This window comes from Pleurodeles waltl, chromosome 10, assembly GCF_031143425.1.
Source record: "Pleurodeles waltl isolate 20211129_DDA chromosome 10, aPleWal1.hap1.20221129, whole genome shotgun sequence".
Classification (NCBI taxonomy): Eukaryota; Metazoa; Chordata; class Amphibia; order Caudata; family Salamandridae; genus Pleurodeles; species Pleurodeles waltl.
In genome coordinates, this window is record NC_090449.1 from 775,003,383 (window position 1) to 775,027,785 (window position 24,403).

Below are 24,403 nucleotides of genomic sequence, written 5' to 3' on the forward strand. Positions count from 1 at the left end.
GCACCTGGCGTCGCAAAGCCAAGTTGTGCAACATACAGCATGCCACGATGATCTGGCACACCTTCTTCGATGAGTAGTATAGGGAGCCACCTGTTAGATGGAGGCACCGGAATCCAGCCTCCAGGAGGCCGAAAGTCTGCTCTATAATCCTCCTAGATCACCCATGTGCCTCATTGTAGCGTTCCTCTGCCCTTGTCTGGGCATTCCTCACTGGGGTCAGTAGCCATGAGAGGTTGGGGTAACCAGATTCACCTGCAAATTTTGAGGGATACCTGTTAGACACACGCCAACCCTTAGGGACTATCCCATACCCAGACACCTATTCATACTGTGTGGGGAACTTGGGCTCACCCATTAGCCGCACACGGTGCCTCTGGAGTTGCCCCATCACTTAAGGGATGCTGCTATTCCTCAAAATGTAAGCGTCATGCACAGAGCTAGGATATTTGGCATTCACATGAGAGATGTACTGGTCTGCCAAATACACCATCTGCACATTCACTGAATGGTAGTTTTTACGATTTCTGTACAACTGTTCATTCCTGCGGGGGAGACAAATGCCACATGAGTACCATCAATGGCACCAATGATGTTGGGGTTATGTCCCAGGGCATAGAAGTCAGCTTTCACTGTGGGCAAAACCTCCACCTGGGGGAAAACTATGTAGCTGGTCATGTGCTTCAGCAGGGCAGATAAAACTCTGGACAACACGTTAGAGAAAATTGGCTGTGACATCCTTGATGCCATGGCCACTGTTGTTTTAAAGGAACCACTGGCCAGGAAATGGAGCACTGACAGGACCTACACTAGAGGGGGGATACCTGTGGGATGGTGGATAGCTGGCATCAGGTCTGGCTCCAATTGGGCAAACAGTTCTTGGATTTTGGCACGATCAAGTCTGTAGGTGATAATGATGTGTCTGTCTTCCATTGTTGACAGATCCATCACGGGTCTGTACACTGGAGGATGATGCCATTTCATCATCTGCCCCAGCGGATGTGCCCTATGGAGGAGAATGGTGAGCAGAGGGTCCTGTACCACGTATGTTGCACAAGGGTGTTTTGCACTAATGTGATTTAATCGGTGTGTGGCGCTGTCTGTCTGTATTCCTGCCCAAATGTGCTGTGACGCAGTTAGGTGCCCTGCCATGTGCCCCCTGAAATGGCGTCTGTCTGACCTGTAAGGAGGGACAAGGGGAAATGAGGTAACCGCCGCGCAATTCAGCATTTGTTATCATTGGTCCCTATGGGTTCCAGGAGCCAATGACGATTTACGCCGGCGGTGACGGTACGCACTGCTGCGGTTGTGACCACCATTTTCTAGCTGTTCACTCACTTGATACCTGACCTTCAACAGGAGAGGACCTACACTGCAAGTGCTGCTGTGACCTCAGTCTGGAAGCGACAATGGCTCAAGTGTCTCGGGAAAGGGCCCCTGCCTTCACTTCGGAGGAGTTGGAGAGACTGGGGTCCTCCCCCAGTACACGCTACTCTACGGTCCTCCAGACAAACAGGTGGGTAAACTGTGAGCATGATGCATGGGACATGAATGTATGGAATGGTCTGGATAGAAGATACATGTTGTGGTAGGGGGCTGAGGCCTGCATGCGAGGATGGTCTGTGTATGTGTTTCAGGGCATGGGTGGGAACAGGTGGCTAATGAGTTTGAAGAACCGGTCAGGGGAGTAAGTTCCATTCTCACTTTACCTTTCCTCTAGGTCAGCGCCCACCATAGAAGGGTATTTGGCGTGCCATCGGCAAGGAAGTGCGGAACCTGGGGGTCTATCATAGACAGAGCACCCACTGCCGCAAGAGATGGGAGGACCTGCGCCGCTGGAGCAAGAAGATGGCAGAGGCCTAGCTGGGGATGGCCTCCCAACGTGGAAGGAGTGCCCGTCGCACCATGACCCCCCTGATGTTCCGGATCCTGGCGGTGGCATATCTGGAGTTGGATGGTCGCTTGAGGGCCTCACAGTAGCCACAAGGGGGTCAGTACAGTCTCATTCAGCTGCCTCTGCGCGCTTTACAAGGTGTCTGGGTGGGGGATGTGGGCTGTGGGTTCCCCTAGGCCAGGGTGATTATGGTAGGGTAGGTCTCTTGTTAGGCAGGCTCTGTGGCACTCCAACCCCAATAGTGGTAGTGGCCATCTACAACTAGTCAGCCTCCTGTGGGTTCCAAGTGTGCAGCAAATGGAGTTAGGAATAGTCCCCCATGGGCAGGTGATTTTCCTAAGAACTGTTACTGCATGGGCTAGTGCATAGGGCTGCTCCCTGTGTGTTGTGTCCGCCAACGGTAGTGGTGTTGCTGGCATTGACCATGTGTCTCCTCTCTCTTCCCCCCCTTTTGATTTTGTCACCCTGTCCTAGTGTGCATTAGCATCATCTGGCGGAGGAGCAGTGGCACCGGAGCAGCAGGAAGCTGCAACCCACATGGCCCAGGAGGGTGAATGTATGGAGTCTGAAGGCACCAGTGGGACGAAGGGCGAGGGGAGCTCCAAGATGGAGACAGGAGGGGACACCAGCGACAGCAACTCCTCTTCGGATGGGAGCTCCCTTGCGGTGGCGGCACCTCTGTGCCCACCGCAACAACAGGTACAGCCGGCACCCACCTACCAGCACCGCCCTCCCAGCAGCCCCTCAGCGTGTTTCCCGTGCCCGCTCACCCAGGAGGGTGGGCATCTCCTTTGCCCCAGGCACCTCAGGCCTTCCCCAGTCAGCCCTGCTGCCCTCAGTGAGGAGGCTATTGACCTCCTGAGATCCCTCACTGTTGGGCAGTCAACCATTTTGAATGCCATCCAGGATGTCGATGCAGCAAACAAATGCATACCTGGAGGGCATTCATTCTGATGTGGCGGGCCAAACAGAGAGCATTTCAGGCTTTGGCCTCAGCACTGATTGCAGCTATTGTCCCTGTGTCCAGTCTCCCCCCTCCAACCTCCACTACCCCTACCATATCCCCTCAACCTCAGCCTATCCCAAGTACACCATCAGACCAGCATGCACACACATCAACACACAAAAGTGGCTCAGGACAACATAAGGACCACATATCCCACAGGCACTCACACAAGCACCATACCCATGCAGACACACCAACATTCACTTCCTCCACTGTGTCCCCCCCTCCACGTCCTCCACCTCCCTCCCAGTCTCGTCTCCTCTCACACCTGCATGCACTACATCATCAGCCACTACCTCCATCACCAGCACGCCCATCACCACACACCGCTCACGTGCAATCACCACCCCCACTATTCACACATCTCCTGTGTCCTCTCCCAGTATGTCTGTAAGCCCTCCTCCCAAAGTACACACCCACTCAGCAGCCAACCACCTCACAACAGCCTCCAACCCATGCACCTTCACTCAAACTCAGCAGACGCACACCTCCTACAACCACTACCTCTCCCTCCAGTCCCAAACCCCCTCCATCTTCCCATCCCAGTGTGTCTAAGAAACTTTTCCTGACTACCATTGACCTCTTCCCTACACTTCCCCCATCCTTCCCCTAGGGCCAGGTTGTCTAGAGCCCTGACCAGCACCTCAGCCACCAAATCCTCGCCCAGTGTGGTCCCTGCATGTCCGGGATTATCGAAGGGGGCACCCATCAGGGCTGCCAGTGTGCCACCTAGTGAAGCCAAGGACCACCCTATTCCGCCATGTGCCAGAAGGGGCCAGCATGCAGAAGAAAAAAGCTGCACCACCCACCCAGCAACGCCTCATCATGCACGGTAGCTGCCTCAACTACAGTCACCAGCATCATGACCAGTGGGCAGCCTTCCGAGGCTGCAGGAGACGGCCGGGTGTCTCCCTCCACAAAGTGCAGACACCTGCACCACCGGCAGCATCTCCGCCGCAGACACAACGCCACAGCCACCGCCACCTGCTCCGCGACATGCCCAGCCAGTGCCACTGCAGCGGACATCAGCAGCATCCCCAGTGGGTAGCCGTCCAAGGATGCAGGAGACGTCCTCGATCCTGCACACACTACATGAGGCACCACCACCAGCACTACCAGCAGTTTGCAGCCTCAGTCGTCGCAAGAAGGAGTGTGGCTATGCCTCTATTGAGTATCATGCTACCTGTTACCGGTAAATCTCGAGGCTCAGACACCCATGTGAGGGAATGGGAACTGCCACACCCCTGGTGCAGCATCACTGGGCACTAAACCCCCTCCAGAACCAGTGGAGAACAGCATCCACTCACCCAGTCCTTGGCAGGATGAAGCACTCTGGGCACCAGGCCCCCTCCAGAACCAGTGGAGAACAGCATCCACCACCCCAGTCCTTGGCAGGATGAAGCACTCTGGGCACCAGGTCCCCTCCAGAACCAGTGGAGAACAGCATCCACTCACCCAGTCCTTGGCAGGATGAAGCACTCTGGGCACCAAGCCCCCTCCAGAACCAGTGGAGAACAGCATCCACTTGTGACACTGTGGCTTTGCACTCCCCAGGACCAAGCAGTGGGCAGTGAACCCACTTGAGTGACTAGAGAGACTGTGGCTTTGCACTCCCCAGGACCAGGTAGTGGGCAACCCACCCACTTGAGAGACTGTGGCTTTGCACTCCCCAGGACCAGGCAGTGGGCAACCCACCCACTTGAGAGACTGTGGCTTTGCATTTCCCAGGACCAGGCAGTGGGTAACCCACCCACTTGAGAGACTGTGGCTTTGCACTCCCCAGGACCAGGCAGTGGCAACCCACCCACTTGAGAGACTGTGGCTTTGCACTCCCCAGGACCAAGCAGTGGGCAGTAAATCCACTTGAGTTACTTGAGAGTCTGTGGCTTTGCACTCCCCAGGACCAGGCAGTGGGCATGGAGCCCCCTTGAGGAGCAGTTGCGTCATCCCATCATCCGGCTGAGGTGCCCCCCTCCTCTTCCCCCTGAGGTGCCTGGTTTTTTACGACCTGATGCCCCTGCAGTGTTCTCTCCGTTTTGAGGCAGGTGTTATTTGTGAGCTTCGCCCATGCTTTTTGGGACCACTGGTCCATGGACATTTAATGGGACAGTGTACAGACTTCTGTACCTGCTGTTAATATTTGTATATACTGATGATTTGAAGTTATCTTGGGCTATCTGATTGTTCGATTACTACACTTGTTAAACTCATTTCATTTGGTCCTCGCGCTCTTCCAGGGGGTGGCGGGTGTATCTTTGATGTTATTGGATGTTTGTGTGTGTATGTTGTTGTGGGTGGGGGTGTTGCGCGTTGCGTGTGTGTGTCACTCTCTTTTTCCTCCCCCTTACCCTGTGTACTAGGTGCAGTACTCACCGTCGTCGTCGCCGCCGTCTTTGATGTTCCTGGTAGATGAGGAGGTAAACTAACATGGGCAGGACCTGTAACTCGGGCTCCATGGCGTCCTGGTTCCTCGTTGGGTGTCGAGAGGTGAATGGTTTCCCTTCTGTGTACTGTTTCCGCCATGCTTTTGATGGCATTGGTACCACCCCGGGAAAGCTGGTGGATTGGTGCCTTGTAATAGTGTGGGCGTTAAATTGTCTTCCACCTGACTGTTGGCCGTTACCGCCGCGGTGTTTGTTTCTACTGCCGTGGCGGTCGGAGTGTTAAAGTGGCTGTCTGTGTTGGCCGTTTCTGCCATGGTCGTGATTCAATTTTTTTTACCGCCGGCCTGGTGGCAGTATTACCGCCGCTTTATCACCGACCGCCGGAGTTGTAATGAGGGCCTAATTCATTTTCAATATGAGTTTTATCTCTGTGTACCAAGAAATGTCTATGTTCCAGTGTTTAATTTGTACAAATATAAGTGCCAGGGCTCTTGACAGGTGGTCACTGAAGCTTGCACCACACATTGCCCCTGCTTGCACTGCCAATGACACTTACCAACACAACTGCTAACCATCACACCCTACAAATGTGACAATTCAGACTATTCAAGGCCCCCACAGCTATAAGAATCGTTTAGAAGGCAGGTATGTATTTTAGGGTATATTAAATTAACAAGCAAACTGCTGTTGTGCTTGCCTCTAAATTAGAAAAACAGCACCACTATGTAGCAGACTATCATAAGCGGAGGTGTTGATAAATAAGTACCAGTGTTGAGCTTTGGAAGCCATCATCTCAAATTAAGCATTGCTACGTACATTTTTAAGGAACCAAGCATTTAAAAGTCCTGCACTCTTCTGTTCGGTTACTGGGGCTGGAGTGAGGCAAGCATCCCACAGTTCCTGCCCTAGGGTCCCATCAGGTTCTAAAAGACAAGTTTACTGGGGCCAGAGGAAAGCAAGCATCACACAGTCCAGCACCGCTGCCTATCGCATTCTAAGGGATAGGTTTATGGGGACTTGGGTGAAGTAAGCATCCCACAGTCTAGTATTATCCATCAGCTTCTAAAGGACATGTTTATGGAGGCTGAGGTGAGGCAAGCATCCCACAGTCTAGTACTATCCATCGGGTTCTAAGAGATGTTTTTAAATGGAGACTTGGGTGAGGCAAGACTCCCACAGTCCTATGGCCATATCAGATTTTACAGGGCACAATTATTGAGACTGGAGGAAGGCAAGCATCTGACAGCCCAACACTCTTAATGAGTGCCAAGGGATTGGTTTAGATAGGTTGGAGTAATGCAAGCCTCCCCGATGTCCTGTGGTCCCCATCAGGTTCTAAGAGATGCATTTATGTGGGCCAGAGTGAGGCAAGCGTCTCAGAGAAATGAGGTCCTCGTCAGGTTCTAAGGGACAAGTTTAGTGGGGCCAGGGTGAGGCAAGGGTCTCATAGTGCTTTGGTCCTCACTGGGTTCTAATAGGTACGTTTATTAGGATCAGAGTGAAGCAAGCATCTCACAGTACTGTGACCCCCCATCTGGTTCTAATGGGCAGGCATATTGTATTGTATTGTAATAGTATTTATATGGCACTTACTACCCCTGATGAGGCGTCAAAGTGCTTTTCGGCAAGCAGCACGCTACTCCGGAACCCAAAAAGAATTAGTGGTGGATAGTATAGGGAAATATGAGTACAGTTTTAGTATTATTATGAGTTCATTTGAGCCGTGCATATGAGAGTTTGTTAGTTAGATTGACTGGGGTAATAGTAGCACCACATTAAAATCCACACCTGCTTGGAGGAGCACCTGCCTGGTTAGCACAGGTTTCATCTCCCCCTGGGCCTCCTGTTCTTAAGGTTCCAAGTGACACCGTCTCAGCACCTAGAGACCCTCCTGGGTGATTTGCCGTGCTTTATAAATCCTGATTGATTCCTGGAACCAAAATGAGGCAACTAACATCCATTGTCCTCTGTCCTCTGGTTCTTTGAAGCAAACTATTCATGCGGCAAAAGCGAGGTAAATGTTGCAGTAATGTTTCCCCTATGGCTGTAAGGGACTGGACACTGTGCCCAAGCAACAAACACAGGCATGCCCTGCAGGGCACCAGTGAGCTGGCACCAGAAGGTAAACACCAAGGGCAGCATTTCAGAGAAGTTACTCAGCAGAGCTTGCATCTTCTGCTTTTATCCTCCAAGAGACATCAGGCTTTGGGGGGAACTGTCCTCATGCGGGGCAGCATCAATGCTTATTTGCATAAGGTAGGGCCTCTGTTCAGAGTAGCACAGTGTTTCGAAAAAGGATAGGTTGGAATGCTATCCTGAGTGATTGCCACTGGTTAAGACTATTTGCAAGCATTCATCCCATCACCTCTTGTGTGTTTCATCAGGTTCTGGCAACACAGCATGCAGACAATCCTATCAGTAGATGAATGCCCAGCATGTAGTACACCCAGATTCAGCAAGGCACATCTTGAAGATTGAAGAAAAAACTGGAAAAGAGCCATTTTTAATTCAATGCTTGCATAACCAGATTTGTTAACTGCTGGCAAAACCTATAACTCTTAGTAAACCTTTGGAAGACATTATGCCTAAAATTTTAAAAAGTACTACAATTTTACTTTAACTGAGCACACAAAAGGGCAGCACGTATCAGCCTAGACTTAGAAAGGAGGCACTAAGAACATAAATAAAATGCAATTTTTATAACCTATATTATGCCTGTTAATTAAATTGCTTTCATATAACAGTTTCTCACTATCCCTGTTTTAGAAAACATAAAAAGGCACCTCCCACCATATTCAGTCTACCCTCTCTAAAAACCGGAACATGAGCTAAATTTCCCAAAATGTGCCAGGACAGCTGGTGAAAAACTGGAACTATACTGGCAAATCCCGGACGCCTTGTCACCTTATGAGAAATGCGCTGTTTGCCATCATTTTTCAAAGATCTCTTATGGGGAGCAGTCCCAGCTTGTCTGTGAAAGACAGGGCTTGTCAGGCGCATAGAAAAGGGACTGGAATACTTCATAAGCAGCACTTCAGAACCTCTGCAAAAGCCTGATTTAAAGGGTCATCAGCCCTCCTTTTATTTAAGCCAAATGTATGGGAGCTATTCAGTTTCTAACTCTTAGATACCAATGCAAATGAGGGAATCAAAGGCACATAACTTGTAATCACCTCACAAGTATTTAAGAGAAACTATGACTTGGAGGCAGGTTTTTTACTTTGTTCAACCACCTTTATAACAGATGTGCATGAACTGTAAGAATGTCAGATGTATCTGTAAGGCTAATTATACTAATAACGATTTAACTAGCACTTACTGATTGTTTTTATTTAATTTCTTTCATATTGCTACTTATCCAGATATAGGGTGTCAGAACACATCACTTCACATCTTACACACACACACACACACACACACACACACAGACACACACCAACACACACACAGACATAGTTGGTAGACATAAAGTCAACAGGTAAAGAGGATGCACTCTTTGTTCTTGTCACAAAATACAGAGGCCGAGACAATGTAAGTTTTTTATTTAGCTTTCTAAAACAACGGAAATAATTTACAAAGAAAAAGTGAAGAAAATATCATTGAAACTGTAAGTACAAGACGGGAACAGAGGTTTCCACATGTCCTCCCTATATACAGACAGAAGCATGTCAGTTAAATAACATATATATTGTAAGCAGGCATATGTGTATGCTTTAATAAGCATGTTGCACCATGTGCAAATAGATTGTTTTGGACACTTAAACGTATTGTTCCCTGGCGTAATAGATTTCATTTATAATAGAAGAATAAAGCCTTCACATTTATGGCAAGCAGGTCACCTGCAGCACATAACTCTTGCCCCTCACCATCCCTCATGCTTTTACTCCTGGGAGCAGGAGAACCATTGAGCATGGCCAACTCTCACCTTCTCCTTTGCGCACTCATTCAGGTGCAGAAGGATCCAAAGACGACTACTTCCCCGGCGCACCTCTCCCACAGTAAGGTCTTGCCTCAATGCAAGGCCTTCTGCTGCCCATGATATACCTGTTCTATGAGGTAGGTTTGCATTTTTACTGCTTTACCTTTTTTGTGTGAGTTGTATTCAGTGTGTGATGGAAATGTGCATAGTTAGCTCTACTTATGCTGTGTACACTGCTTTGCACACTGTAAGAAAGTGGGTTATTTATTTGGGAAGGAGTATCCTTACTAACCTGATGAACAGGCTTAAAGATAGGTCTCAGCACAAGTCTCAGAAACTCTACTCAACTCCTGTCAACTATAAAACAAGCAGGACACAGTTGCCTAAAATAACTTTGTTAATTTCTAGCAGTACCAACAAGTCAAGAAAACAACACAATAAGGAAAGATAGCACTGTCCCCAATCCAGAAACGGTATAGCCTGAAGTTACTGCGGGCAACTCCACATTGACCAGAGTTAGTGAAAGGTGCCTTTTGGCCAGCTGAAGTTTCAAAGTCTGTGCTACTCACTCAAGAAAGTCATCCAATGTAGTTCTGTTGCTGCTACCATTTGGCCTGAGTACGTCTAATTCACGTTTCACCATACTGCTGCTGAAACAAGGCAATTAAATCAGGTAATAAGAAATTATAAAATAAATCCAGTCACTACAAGCGGCCCAATAGAGAGCCCCTGATACCAGCCAGGTTACCCATTAAGAAATAAGAAGCAGGAGGAAGCACAGGTTATAATCCCAAATCAATCATCTACAGGGGGCAGTGATTGAAACAGATGGACATCAGTAACAGTTCCAAGATGCAGGTGGAGTTAACTGTGAATGTGTTTCTAAAGTAGCTCAATGTGCCAGACACTGTACCCAGTTGAAATATTTTGTAACTAGTGAAAGAAAAATTCATTAAGGAATCGTCTCTCATCTGGGTTGTTGATGCCTAGCTTTTATTTACTAGTGATACTGATTCACCTTAGAGAAGTTAAAATAGGATTACGATTTCTCTAGTGCAGCTTAAAATCTTGCATAGGATATATTATGCTAGAGTTCAGCTACATAAACTTCAGAGAACAATCATTTGATAGTTGGGTGCCACACCAAGAGTGATATCACACAATGCTGGACTACACCGACACCTTCGATTTACACAGAATGGAACCACAACTTGGACTTGTGCATGGCAGTGGAAGGATAATATGCACAGGCATAGGTTGCCTGAAAAGGTACCAAAGGCTTTGCAGTGCCTGGATTGAATACCATGAACTAACACAGTATCGGAGAAATATATTCATGTATTATGATGACCACTGTACATAGACTGTATCCTGTGATCATAATATTTGCTGTAGAGACGCTCTTCCATGACACATGTGCCAGTCTACAGTCCTTAAATGATCATATTGTAGATTTTCGAAACCCTACCTATTAATAATTCACTTAACAATCTTAATGGTGTTAAAACAAAAACAAGTACAATTTATCCATGCCAACTCTTAAATGTAGTACATCTACAGTGTATCATTCCACTGATGTGGCCTGAAGCACTCTTTTGGGCAGTCTGGGTAGGATAAGAGTCTACCCAGTTTGTTGAGCATGATTGGTAGACTGTAGCTTTATAGTGTGACCTATGTGGGAATTGTTTAAATGAAGGGACTCTTCCCTAGTCACTGCACTCCACTTGGAGCTGGACTCAGGCATGAATTGAAGCAAAGATGTGTGAGGCAGAAAGGGCTGCACTTGTGGATAATAGGTCATTTTTCCCTTGTCTGGTGTATGGGGGACAGTAGCCTTTTGGGTGATCCTAAGCATGTGACAAGTCACTGGAACAGAAAAGCCTTTAACTGGAGGTTGTTTTGGAGTGTCCTTATTCTTGAAGTCAGAGTTCATGGGCTTACTTTGAAATCCTATTGGCTTACGAGGCCCAGGATAATTATACTATAATGTAACAGATGTCCTGTGGGACCCGTTCATTGACATACGTCTTTGTATGATTCCGAGGTGTTATCATACAGTGTTCATTAACCCCTTTCCCATCACAGACATAATGGTTACATCCAGTGGTGCAGCGCTCATTGCGATCGAGCTGCAGAAATGCCCACGAGACACCAGGGATTTTCTTTGTTGACATGTAAACAATGAAGGGGAGCGCCCCTTTAGGCAAGGGTCGCGCCCAGGGGGACAATTTTTTATTAGGCCTTTTCTGCCCCCGTTGGGGGGGGGGGGCATGGAGCTACTAGGCACTAGGGATTTTTTTATTGTTTTTACAGATGGGGAGTGACCCCATTAGGCAAGGGTCGCCTCCCTGGAGGGCAAATTTATTTTAGGCCATTTCTGCCTCCCTTGGGGGCAGATCGGCCTAATTCCTTTTGGCAGACCTGCCTCCAGGGGGTGCAGAAACCGCTTGGGCATCAGGGATTGGTGTATATGTGTGTTTTTGTTTGGGGGGCATCCCCTTGGGCAATGGTCACTCCCCATGGGGACACATTGCTGTTGTCCATTTCTGCCCCCTTGGGGCAGATCGGCCTATTTTTGTAAGGCCCATCTGCCCCCAAAGGGGGCAGAAAGCCCACCAGACACCAGGGAAGAATGTTTTTTTTTTTTAAAGAGGGCGGGGGTATGGTCATGCACCCACCCCAAATAAATGGGGACAAAGGTGTTTTGCCCATGGGGCAACTCCCCCTGACCCACTCACCAGCAGGAGGGGGGCAGAAAGCCTACTAGATGCCAGGAAATTATAAAGAAAATTGTTGGGTGGTGACTTCCAACCATAACCACCCCAACGGAAGGGGGTAACAGTCTTTCAGCTCTCACCCCCAAACTAAAAGATCTTATCCCAATGCCAAGCAAGAGGACATTTGATTATTTCGGGTTTTGGTTTTACATTTGGGCCATGAGATCTTGTCTAACTCTGAAAATTGTCCCACTTGGAATGGTCAGGGATGCACTTTTTGGACTTTGGGATGCTGCCATGTAAAAAAAATGTGCGAGATCTATACACATCTGAAAACTAAATATCTGGGTAAGTCCAGGGTGGTGTTCTTCACATGCACACCACACTACACCATTTTCTTACCTACAATGCCCTGCAAACCTCCAACTTTGTTTGAAATCACGCATTTTCCCAACATTTTTGTGATGGAAACTTTCGGAATCTGCAGGAATCCACAAAATTGCTACCACCCAGCATTGTCTCACCTATACCGATAAAAAAAATGCTGTCCCACTTGTAAGCCTAAAAACCTTTTGTTTACACACAGCCCTTTTGGCCCAGCTTTGGTTCCCCCTCAATTTTGACATGTTTTTGGCTCTTCCCTGTCACAGGCACTTGGCCCAACTACACAAGTGAGGTATCATTCTTATTGGGAGACTAAGGGGAACGTTGGGTGGTAGGAAATTTGTGCCAGTGCAGTGACCCCACACAGAAATCTAAGAGAAATGTGATTTGTGTGTGTTTTTTTTTTTAGCTAAATTTGAGGATTTGCTGAGTATTGTGGGTAAGAAAACACTGGGGGATCCACGCAAGTCACACCTTCCTGGACTCCCTCAGTGTCTAGTTTTCAGAAATGTCAGGGTTTGGTAGGTTTCCCTAGATGGCTGCTGAGCCCAAGACCAAAAACGCAGGTGCCCCTCCCCCCATACAAAATCAGGTTGTTTGTATTTGATCATTTAGATGTGTCCATGTAGTGTTTTGGGGCATTTACTGTCACGGGCACTAAGCCTACCCACACAAGTGAGGTACCATTTTTATCAGTAGACATGGGAGATGCTGGGTGGAATGAATTTGTGGCTCCCCTCAGATTCCAGAACTTTGCAGCACCGAAATGTGAGGAAAAGGTTATTTTTTTATTAATTTTTGTTGCCAAATTTTGAGGTTTGCTAAGGATTCAGGGTAACAGCACTTGGTGAGAGTGCCACAAGTTACCCCATCCTGGGTTCCCCTAGGTTTCTAGATTTCTGAAATGTACAGGTATGATAGGTTTTCCTAGGTGCCAGCCGAGCTAGATGCCAAAATTCACAGCTTGGCACTTTGCAAATAAACAGGTCAGTTTTCTTTGGGAAAATGTGATGTGTCTATGTTGTGTTTTGGGGCATTTCCTGCTGCGGGCACTAGGCCTACCCACACAAGTGAGGTACCATTTTTATCAGGAGACTTGGGGAGAATGCTGGGTGGAAGGACATGTGTGGCTCCTCTCTGATTCCAGAACCTTCAGTCACTGAAATGTGAGGGAGAAAAAAGTGTTTTTTTGCCAAAGTTTGAGGTTTGCAAGGATTCTGGGTAACAGAACATGGTGATAGCCCCACAAACACCCCATCCTGGGTTCCCCTACGTGTCTAGTTTTCAAGAAATGCACAGGTTTGGTAGGTTTCCCTAGGTGCCGGCTAAGCTAGAGGCAAAACTCTACAGCTAGTGACTTTCCAAAAAAACACATCAGATTTCAATAGGAAAACGTGATGTGTCTATGTTGCATTTCCTGTTGTGGGCGCTAGGCCTACCCACACAAGTGAGGTACTATTTTTATCGGGAGACTTGGGGGAACACAGAATAGCGAAACAATTGTTATTGCCTCTTGTCTTTCTACATTTTTTCCTTCCAAATGTTTGACAGTGTGTAAAAAAGACTTCTATTTGAGAAATGCCCTATAATTACATGCTAGTATGGGGACCTTGGAATTCAGAGACGTGCAAATAACGACTGCTTCTCAAAACCTTACATTGTGCCCATTTTGGAAATACAAGGGTTTTCTTGATACCTATTTTTCACTCTTTATATTTCACCAAATGAATTGCTCTATATCCGGTATACAATGAAAACTCATTGCAAGGTGCAGCTCCTTTATTGGCTCTGGGTACCTAGGGTTCTTGATGAACCTACAAGCCCTGTATATCCCCACAACCAGAAGTGTCCAGCAGACATAACAATATATTGCTTTCAAAAATCTGCCATAGCTGGAAAAAGGTATAGAAGAAAACGTGGACACAAATTACACTTTAGTTTTTTGGGTTTTTTTCACCTCAATTCCAATATTTTTTTATTTTAGCTGTTACTTTCTGTAGGAAAACTTTAAAGGATCTACATAATTGACCTCTTGCTGAATTGAAAATTTTGGCTACTTTTCAGGAATGTTTAGCTGTCCAGGATCCAACATTTGTTTCCAACCATTTCTGTCACTATCAGAATAGTAAATATGGGGTATGTCTGCTAAAATGCCAAAATAGTGTTGAAAAATTGGGTTTTCTGATTCAAGTCTGCCTGTTCCTGAAAGCTGGGAAGATGTTCTCAGCAGTGCAAACCATTTGTTGATGCCATTTTCATGGGAATAACCATAAGCTTTCTTCTGCAGCCCTTTTTTCCATTAAATGAAAAACTAAATTGTTTTGATAAAATAATACATTACTTTTAACAAAAGAAGAATGTAGCACATTTTTCTTTGACATTTGCTTTATATGAAAATAGGTGGGATATATACAATATGAAAATGGTGCTGACGATACAGTGCTCTTTTGTCAAAACAGTTTTGCTGTTACATTATAGTACATTTACCCAAAATGATAACATCACCAAACATTCTGAATAAATAGACAACCAGTCTGGAACGTTGGGCCATTATTTGACAGTAAATTTAAAGTTTGAGGTGTAAGGAGATTGGTCTAGTGCCATGAATGTCCTAGTGAGTTATGCAGCAGACCTCGAAATACTCGACCAGTTGAGTCTGATTTTTATCAGGGTGAGCTAATGTTAGGACCTGGCTAGTAACCTGGAGCTGGCAAAGAACCGGTGGTCTGTTAATTAGGAAAGGGAATGAATAATAAAAATGTCTTTAAATCTTTTTTATCTTGTCACATTTGCTGTGCGTTTAGATACAGAGGTCAAATATCAGTTTGTCTTATTACAAATTGCTGCTTATATTATCCTGGAGATTGGTGTTACCAAAATCCTCTAACTTTGCAGTCAGAGAAAGAAAATTAAAGTGAAATGTCTGATAATCATGAAATGGAGGCCTTTTAGGATGACAGTTTTTTCTAACCCACAAGATTTAAGTAGTTTGTAAATGAACAGTTCAAATATTTAAAAATACATCAGCAATGAGGAAAACACATTTTTTTATATTGAGAAGTGTAATGGGAACAAAGATTTTAAATTGAATCAGAACAAATCCAAGTATTTACTTGGTGATTTGTAAATGATAAATATTTGCAGAAACCAGATTTCCAAAACCAGATTTTGTCTGCTCTGTAGTTTATCGTTAAAATGTATGTCATTGGGAAATATTGTGCCCATCTCAATGGAAAACGTGCTGACTGAAAATGACAGTACGCTACCACATCATGCCTTTAGTTACGTGTTTATTAAAAGAGAAACGTTTCTGAACATAAACTAACAAACATTCCTGCTCCTGCCTGATGTCAGTAGTGTTAGTGAACTAATAGCCTAGTCAGTGATCATGTGTATCCTATGTGTGGGCTAGATCTTTTTTTTATTATACATGATGCAAAAGTTCAGTTTACTAAATCAAACAAAAACGTTTATTTGTACAGCAGATACACTGAATTCACATATTTGAAGGTGCTTTCAAATGTGGCAAAGAAGAAAAAGGTGGCCCGGTGAAATAAAATATTTGCCCAGGATCACATAATTTGAGACGAGTTTATGGATCAAGCGACCTACAGGTCGGTCAGATAGATTATTCAAGTCACTAGACCTGCGGTTCTGGTAGCATTTTTATGATTTTTCGAGGCCTGTTCAGAGAGACTTGAATGATGTATGAGGTGTCTTAAGAATGCCTTTTCTCCATTATCACGTTGCTTCGCTAAATGGTGTGTTGGTTGAATACAGTCTTCCTAAAACTCAGTCCAAACAAAGCAAATTTTGGTGGTGGGTTCCTAAAGAGACATTTCAGAAGCAATGGTGCCACACTGGCTTTACCCTCTCACTGACCGTCTCTAAAGTGAAGAATCTAGCTGCCATCATAGATGAACTGCCTCTGGATGATCAAAGATCTAATGTGTTAAAGGTGGTCTTTTGCCATCTTCATGTGTTGAAAAGACTATTGACCATATTGTAGTCTAATCAAAACTACAGGCAATCATAGTAACCCAGATTGAATATGCTTATGGCCTGTATGTACGTTGCCTGAAATGTCGGCCAACAGAACTTCAGCAAGAGCAGAATGCAGCTTCTCAATCAATACTAGCACTTAGGTGGCTGAGTGATTGATGTTCAAGTTATGTATGGTGCATAGGTCGATGCATTAACAAGGCTTGTTATTTCTCAAAACATGATTCCTGCCATAGCTAGCAAACCAGAGTCTCCAGTTCGTACAGCTGCGCTATGTTGTAGTTCCATAGACATAGCACAAATTGAGCATTCTTTGTTCAGGCAGACAGTGTGGGTCCTGTTTTCCACCCTAGCCAAAATCCCACAAAAGCCATTTTAACCTCTGAGCTATTAGATGAGGTTAATAACTTAGCTTTTCCTGACATTGTGTGCATAAGCAGCAGTCCCTTCAGTTCAAGAGGCCATTCTCTGTGAACACTACATTGTATAAATACTCTAAACTAATCCCACCACCCCTTTTGTTCCCCATGTTTCATTTGTATTTACTACATTACTACATTCATCGTGATATTCTATATATTTTAATCCCAGTTGAATTAAGTCCTCTCCTCTGCCTTTAAAATATATTTTATCAGTAGTTAACTGCCAAAGGGAGTAAGTCCATTCAGTACATCCTGTACCATTCACTAAGAAGTTGGAGTGTTTTGACCAGTAAATTATCTGTTTGGGGAAAAATAATTTTCGGATTATTGTTTAGGGACATTTGTTAAACAATCCGTGTAGAAGATGTTATTACTGTGTTTATGAAGTGTAAGTAGGAAACAGTTTCCTTGCCGATGGCTAAAGTGCAAGAGCTACCGTAAAGTGTTTATGGTTGTGTGTCCTTTTCCTTTGATCACAGTCGCCCACGTGTTGCAACATACAAAAAAGTACAGTATTCATAAAGCGTTTGAGGAATGGGACAACGACCATTACAGTACAATTTGCCCTCTTGTTAGTGGGAATGAATAGGGTAGTTGACACTTTCTCAGGACTGTTCTGGACTTTTTGCCCTTGGTCTGAGCATACTGCTGGGCCAGGACTGCGTCCTCCAGCAGGCTTTGGGGTAACACCTGTGGCCCAGAAGGAGGGGTCTGATACTGGGTGCTATAAAAGCACTCTACTTCACAGTGGCACAAGATGCGCTGTTCTGGACTTTTTTGCCTGTGGTCTGAGCATCCTGCTGGGGTGAGACTGTGTCCCCGTGCAGGCTTTATGGTAACACCTGTGGCCCAGAAGGAGGAGGCTGATACTGTGCGGTATAAAAGTACTCTTGATCACTGAAGCGTGGGACTCGCTGTTCTGGACTTTTTGCGTGTTGTCGGAGCATCCTGCGTGGAAGTGACTACGTCCCCCAGTAGACTTTGTGGTGACACCTGTGTGTGGCCCAGAAGGAGGGGGGGGGGCTGATGCTGTATCTTATAAAAGTGCCCTTCATCACTGCCAGGCAAAAACCGGGCCAGTCTGTGCCCCTTCACACCCATCCGCAGACGACCAAGCTGGGTTGGGCCACCCTCTTGACACATGACTCTAGTTTTGGACTAACTTGGTGAGTGGTTGTCTTTATTTACTCTTTCAGCCCTTAACATGGGTAAAAGGCACGTAAACCCACAACAATTGACACCATACTGGAACGTGCCATCGGTGTCTTGTCTAACGAAATTGCCCTAACTGAGTTCAGGTCATTGCTTGGCCAGGTGAACTATACTGGTGGGGGGATTTGGGGAGGCAGGGTAGGGGGCAAGTCGCTCTGAAGTGGTTCAAAATTATACTTTGACACAAGATCGCTTTAGGCGATACTGGAGATATAGTAGCCGCTTGCAGCCTCACCTACTTAGACAATAATATGAATGCCACTGCCAGTATTGGTTTCCCTTTAACACTTGTGAGTCCTACTAGCCCTGCTTCCCCTTCCAAACCGACCACTAATAGGAAGAAATCAAGTGCCATTGTTACTAGGGTAAAACTCAGCTTGGCTGCTCTGGTCATGGAAGGGAGATGACCCCCGCCGCCTTTGAGCCCAGTGGATCCTGAGGAAGTGCTCAATAGACTTTCAGTTATCATCGAATCTCATTTATGAACCCTTAAAGTCAAGTTGTGTTGAAGCTTAAATCTCAAAACTTAATTAATACCGAGGCTAATTGCACTGCATATTCAGACTTGTTGCTGAAGTAAAGAACAAGGAGAGTAGAACTGAAAATCAGCTACAAGTCCAAGTAAACTTGCAGTCTGTAAAGTACCTCATTGCCTGTTTTGCAGGAGATACAGGACACTTGGCAATATCCAGGGTAAGGAATAATAGTCCTGTTTAACCATTTTCCCCTTGTGCTTTGCAGCTTTACTGATAAAACTATATAGTTTATTAACAATAATCTGTGAAAATTGTGTTTCAGAAAACATATATCCTTTGCACATCACTAAGTAAAGTGTTCTGACTTTTTTTCCCAACCTATTAAAATATTTTTTTCATCACACAGAAGTCCAAAAATGGTCTTTCACAGCTACTGAAATATATTTTGAAATGTTTGTAAAATTGACTTAGCTATATAAATGTTGTGTGTGATACCAAAAGCCTTTCATTTCACATAGGTCAGAGAGTTCACCTTTCAAAATCCTGGAACTCTGCAGTCACAAGGAAAAGTATTTGCATTGCAAGAGGACAAACTATCTTTTGACCTCTGTCTCTGAACACAGACAAGAATAAGATTTAAAGGCATTAATTGCTAATTCGGTTTCTGTTCTTTGTCCACTCCCAGAAGGGTCGAGTGGAATCTAAAAATAGCTTGACCTCATAAAATAAAACTAGCCATAGCCAGTGGTCGAGTAGATTTTTCAAGCCCTGCTTATGGTAGTGATCTATGGGGATATAAAGACTGCAGAGAGATCCAAGTGGTGAAAACTTATTTTGAAAGAAGATTGTTGACAGTATGGTGGCTACTTGTAAAACTCATGATCATGAAGAACTGGGGCTGGAATATAGCTCTGATAGGTTGACACTCTCTCTTCTAATTAGAACGTTCAAAATCTGGGCAAGCACGGAGTTAGATGTGAACAAGGCAATCATTTGAGATTGTCTTTCTTTGGATAAAGGTGATATTATTCCGTGGCTTGATGATATAAAACACTCCCTGGAGAAACTGGGCCCAGCCCTATTTGGGTTTTCAGAAAAAATCACTAGGAAAGGTTTGCGCTTGATTTAAAAAAACAACACTTTTTAAATGCAAAAGCCGACAAAGGGGAGAGAGAATTGTTGAATCATTTTCATAGCACATACGTCCTACTGAAAGCTGATACATCTGTGGAACCTTATTTGAATTTGGTTACGTCTTCCCACCATTGCTTCCTGTTAATGCGCTTTAGATAGAATCTTAGCAGAGCCACAGGGCAAACATATAGTGGAAGACCAGGGGCCCTGTTTGTGTGACAACTTCTCGCCCCAAGACTATGCATTTTATTGTGCTTATGATCATTGCAGTTATTTGCGGCATCGCTATATTCTGCCCTTGCTCAGAGGAAAGGGTTTTTGGCAAGTAAGACCAGCCTTGATTTATCTACAAATGCTGTTGTGCCCTTTACTCTGTTTTAATATAGCAAGCTTTCTGGCAGGCGCTCTTAGAAGTAGAAAAAGTCTACGGAAATGCTGAAGTTTATTTTTGTATCTTGATACTAATAAAATGTTTCATGGTAAATGGATATTTGAGCCTATTTTTTGTGTTTGAAAGTCATTTGCTTTTATGGTTTCATCAATCGAATGAAGTATTTTGAAGGTGGTTTGTGTTTTTTAGAATTGATGCAGCTTTGATTTCACATTTTCTGGCAGCTTTGAGTACTAATTTATTTTTTGTTTTTGCTTTTTCGATTTTGGTAGGAATCTTCGTTGTATGCCACATTGTCCTTCACAATGACAGACCTGAGCACACTTTTGAGGACAATAATTCGGGTGCTGCTCTTTCTCCCATGATGCACGATGGAATAAGGAAGGGTTTTCTTGCTAAACTGACACATCAACAAACCACGGGTCGAACTTTGTGTTTCTCTCTCAGCCTAATGAAATAAGAAAACAAGACACACCTTTCTTAGGAGCTGGACCTAGATGGAGGGAAGACTTTGGCGAAATCCGACCCTTCTGATGATGATGGCGAAATACAACTAGAGCAGAAAGAAGACCCTTTGACCAATATGAGAGAGTTGGTAGAGATGTGGAGTTTAGCAGGCAAAATGGTTCCAGAAAATATCAGTGAAGAGCAGCTGAGAATACTTATGAAACTGCCTACAAAATCCTCCAGGAAGACATTTTTAAAACACTTATCAATCAAGGAAGGTAATAAGAAATCAAGGAAGAAAAAGAAGGAAAAGTTGAAGGAAATAAGAAAAGAAGAATCCGAACAGGCAATAGAAAAAGAAGATGAAACTGACATCAGAAACACCTATTTCTTGCAGTTTTGGCATAAAAATATAGATTACCAGTACAATAGCAAAGCGGCCCAGGCTATGATTTTTGGCCTGCCATTACTATTTGACATGTCCTACAGTAGCTACATGTTGCCAAGGGAACTGGAGAACACTGTGAATCAGTTAATGGAAAGTGAAGGCTTGAACAAGAGGTCACCTGACCCTTTCCATATTCATTTCTGCAATCTTCAGAGAGATGGATCTTATCATAAAGAGTTATTAAAACGTTACCAAGGTGCTTGGAAAATACTGTTTTTGACTAGTACAGATAAGTCGTACATTGATATTTTTCCTGCACATGAACTTGTTTATTTGACTGCTGACTCTCCCAATGTAATAAAGTCATTTGAACATAATAAAGTTTACATAATTGGCTCTTTGGTGGATAAGAGTCAGCAGAGTGCGCTATCGTTGGCAAATGCAAAGCGTTTAAAACTTGCAACTCTTAGACTTCCGCTTGAAAAGTACCTGCAGTGGGAAATTGGTGCTAAAAACCTCACTTTGGACCAGATGATTCCCATTTTGTTGACTCTAAAGGACACTGGGGACTGGAAAAAGGATTTAGAGTTTGTCCCAAAAAGAAAACATGATGGCTTTGTAGATCCTACAAAATACCAAGACAAACAAACCCTTCTAAAAAGAAAGAAAGGTTATGACTTTGGCACTAGTAGCAAAAAGGTTACAAAGTCCGCTGTAAAGGATGCAACTTTGAAAACTACACAAAGGAAATGGTGGGAAGAATACGACAATTAAATCAACTTAAGGGGATTAAATGTCTTCAAATAAAACATTTCTATGGGCATCATCATTGATTTGAGAAACCAGCCCGCGTGAAAACCTAATTGGGAGTAGAAGCATTCAAAATAAAGTCACAAAGTGTATAGGAGAAGACTATATATGATACTTACATTGTGAGGGCACAGTGGTTGTTTGTGCCTTGACAAAAAGAAACCTAGCTATTAGTATTTTGATTGGACCTATGCCAAGTAATCTAAGTAAATCCACCCAAGTCACCTGGTTACCATAAACCTCAAATATTTGTCATTTCGAAATCCCCTTAAAACAATGAAGTTAGTAACCAAAATGTTTTGTAGACATTTGTTAGGTGGCAAGATTAAGGTTCTTTGTACTCCAACTGCCAAACTTTGATAGAAGTAGACTCTATGATTTTGACATTAGTCTTCTCATAGTAGCAGTTTTCATATATATAAGCTATACATGGAACAAGACCACTTTTCATCAGAAACAAATTAACCAAATACATTCAACAAAGAAACCTCTGCTCAACTTTGGCACCCTGCCTTAAAACACCACTATACAATAAAAAGACAATAGGTGGTACATCCTTCTCTGTTCAAGCAGCCACACTAAGGAATTTATTAACCCCAAATATAAGATCCATGGATAAATATCTTGTCTTCAGAAGACTACTCAAGAGTTGTCTCTTTCCTTCATAACCACCATATTCAAACATCAATGAACTCCATTTGCCTGTGATGATAAATATTTATAATCTGATTGTGTATATTCTATATATATATATATATATATATATATATATATATATAAATATATATATATATATATATATATATTTGCAAAGAAATTCTTGTGATACCAATAAAGGTCAGGACACTTCCAGTGTAATTAAAGCTGTTTACTCTTCACAGCGAAATTCCTCCCAACGCGTTTCAGCCGTAGCCTTGTACACTGATGGAGGAGCTTAGCAAATTAGCATACAAGTACCTGCAATCAACAAAACTAAAGACAGACAAACACAGCACATACATAGAATTCCTTGAGTAACATGGCGGCCATATTAGGCTGATCTTTTATACATAATATAACTTACACATTATATTGATATTACTTCTCTTAATATTTGTTCAGCCAATATAGCATTACATTATTTACTTATTGATGTCCTCAGAATATTCTACATAATGTTGTTAAAATCTATATACTAAATAGATATCATACTTTTCCGATAATTATATCTTAAATGCCGCGTTTTGCATATCCAGTGCTCATACTCCATAACCCCAAAATTAATTTAGCAAAAACCCTACAAGTGAGAAAATCAATACTAATACCAACAAAAGCAAATAACTGCAAATATATCTAAAACTAAAGAAAATATGTTACATAACTGTCATTTTATACCCAGAAAGAAGATAATTAGCCTAGATGACTACACATCTCCTCGCTGGAGTTTAACCCTTTTTATGGCATTTCTCGAAGCCATGGTCGGACCGCCACTTTTTGAGCCTCGGTAATTCGGGTCTTTTTGGTGAATCAAATATATATATATATACATAGTTCTTTAAGAAATATGAACAAGATGAACAAGTTACCTTGGGTAACACTTTTCTGGTGGATACAGTAGCTACCTGTGGATTCCTCACCTTATGAATTCTCCCAGTGCGCCAGCAGTAGATGGAAATTTTCTTACCAGCTCTTCACATCGACGAGGACATCACAATTGCAGAGCTCTACACACGACTTCGTCTGAAGTCATCGTGGCAATAAGAAGTCCTCGCCGGCGTGCTAACGTCAGTTTCAAAAAACTTTACGTGCCTTCGAGGCGAACAGGTGAATACCGACCTCATAAGAACAATATATGCCAATCCAAATCCAAATATAAACCACAATATCTGTTTATATAGAAACACCAAAAACATATATATACATTTATAATAATAATAAAAGAAGTCTTGGTATGACCAGACAGGCAACGGGGAGGCGAGTGGGACTGTGAGGAATCCACAGGGAGCTACTGTATCCACCAGAAAAAGCTCTACCAAAGGTAAGTAACTTGTTCTTCTGATGGATACAACTACCTGTGGATTCCTCACCTTATGAATAGAATCCCAAAGCAGTACCGCACTCGGAGGTGGGTGCCTCACCGGTCACACCAAGAAATCCTACAACAGAGAACGTGCAAAATAGCCGTCCCTCCTAAAATCCGGGTCCAAGCAATAATGCTTCATGAAAGTGTGGAGGGAAGCCCAAGTACCGGCCTTACAAATTTCAGCAACTGGGACACCTCTAGCCAAGGCCGAAGCAGCAGACATAGCCCTGGTGGAATGGGCCCTAATACTTTCAGTGAATAACAAATCTTTATGCAAAGAATGACCCACCTGGAAAGGGTTCTCTTGTGGAAGGCTTTGCCCTTCATCTTGCCCATATATCCAACGAAGAGTTGATCATCAATGCGAAAGTCTTTTGTCCTTTCAATGTAAAAACTCAAAGCCCTTTTTGGATCTAGGCGATGAAGTAGTTCCTCCTCCTTTGAAGGATGGGGAGGATGATAAAAGGAAGAGAATGTTATAGATTGCCCCATATGAAAGGGAGTGACAACCTTAGGAAGGAAAGCCACCCTGGTTCTCAGCACCACCTTGTCAGCATGAAAGGATGTAAAAGGAGGTTTCACACTAAGAGCCTGAAACTCACTCACACGCCTAGAAGACGTGATAGCTATGAGGAAAACAGTTTTCAAAACTAAAAATCTCAACGGGCAAGAATGCATAGGCTCAAACGGTGAACCCATTAAAAAAGAACCAAATTCATATCCCGCTGAGGCATGAGAAACAGAGTGGGAGGAAACTT

General features: G+C 44.1%; 1 protein-coding gene across 1 annotated transcript in view; it reads left to right on the forward strand.

Annotated features, from left to right (window-relative positions):
• Window positions 1–24,403, forward strand: part of LOC138262454 (tRNA methyltransferase 10 homolog C-like) — a 62,142-nt gene that overhangs the window by 31,800 nt on the left and 5,939 nt on the right. The window contains exon 3 of the mRNA XM_069212348.1: window positions 20,423–21,487. Within this exon, the coding sequence (XP_069068449.1) occupies window positions 20,423–21,487 (1,065 nt within the window). The remainder of the gene's footprint in view (window positions 1–20,422; window positions 21,488–24,403) is intronic.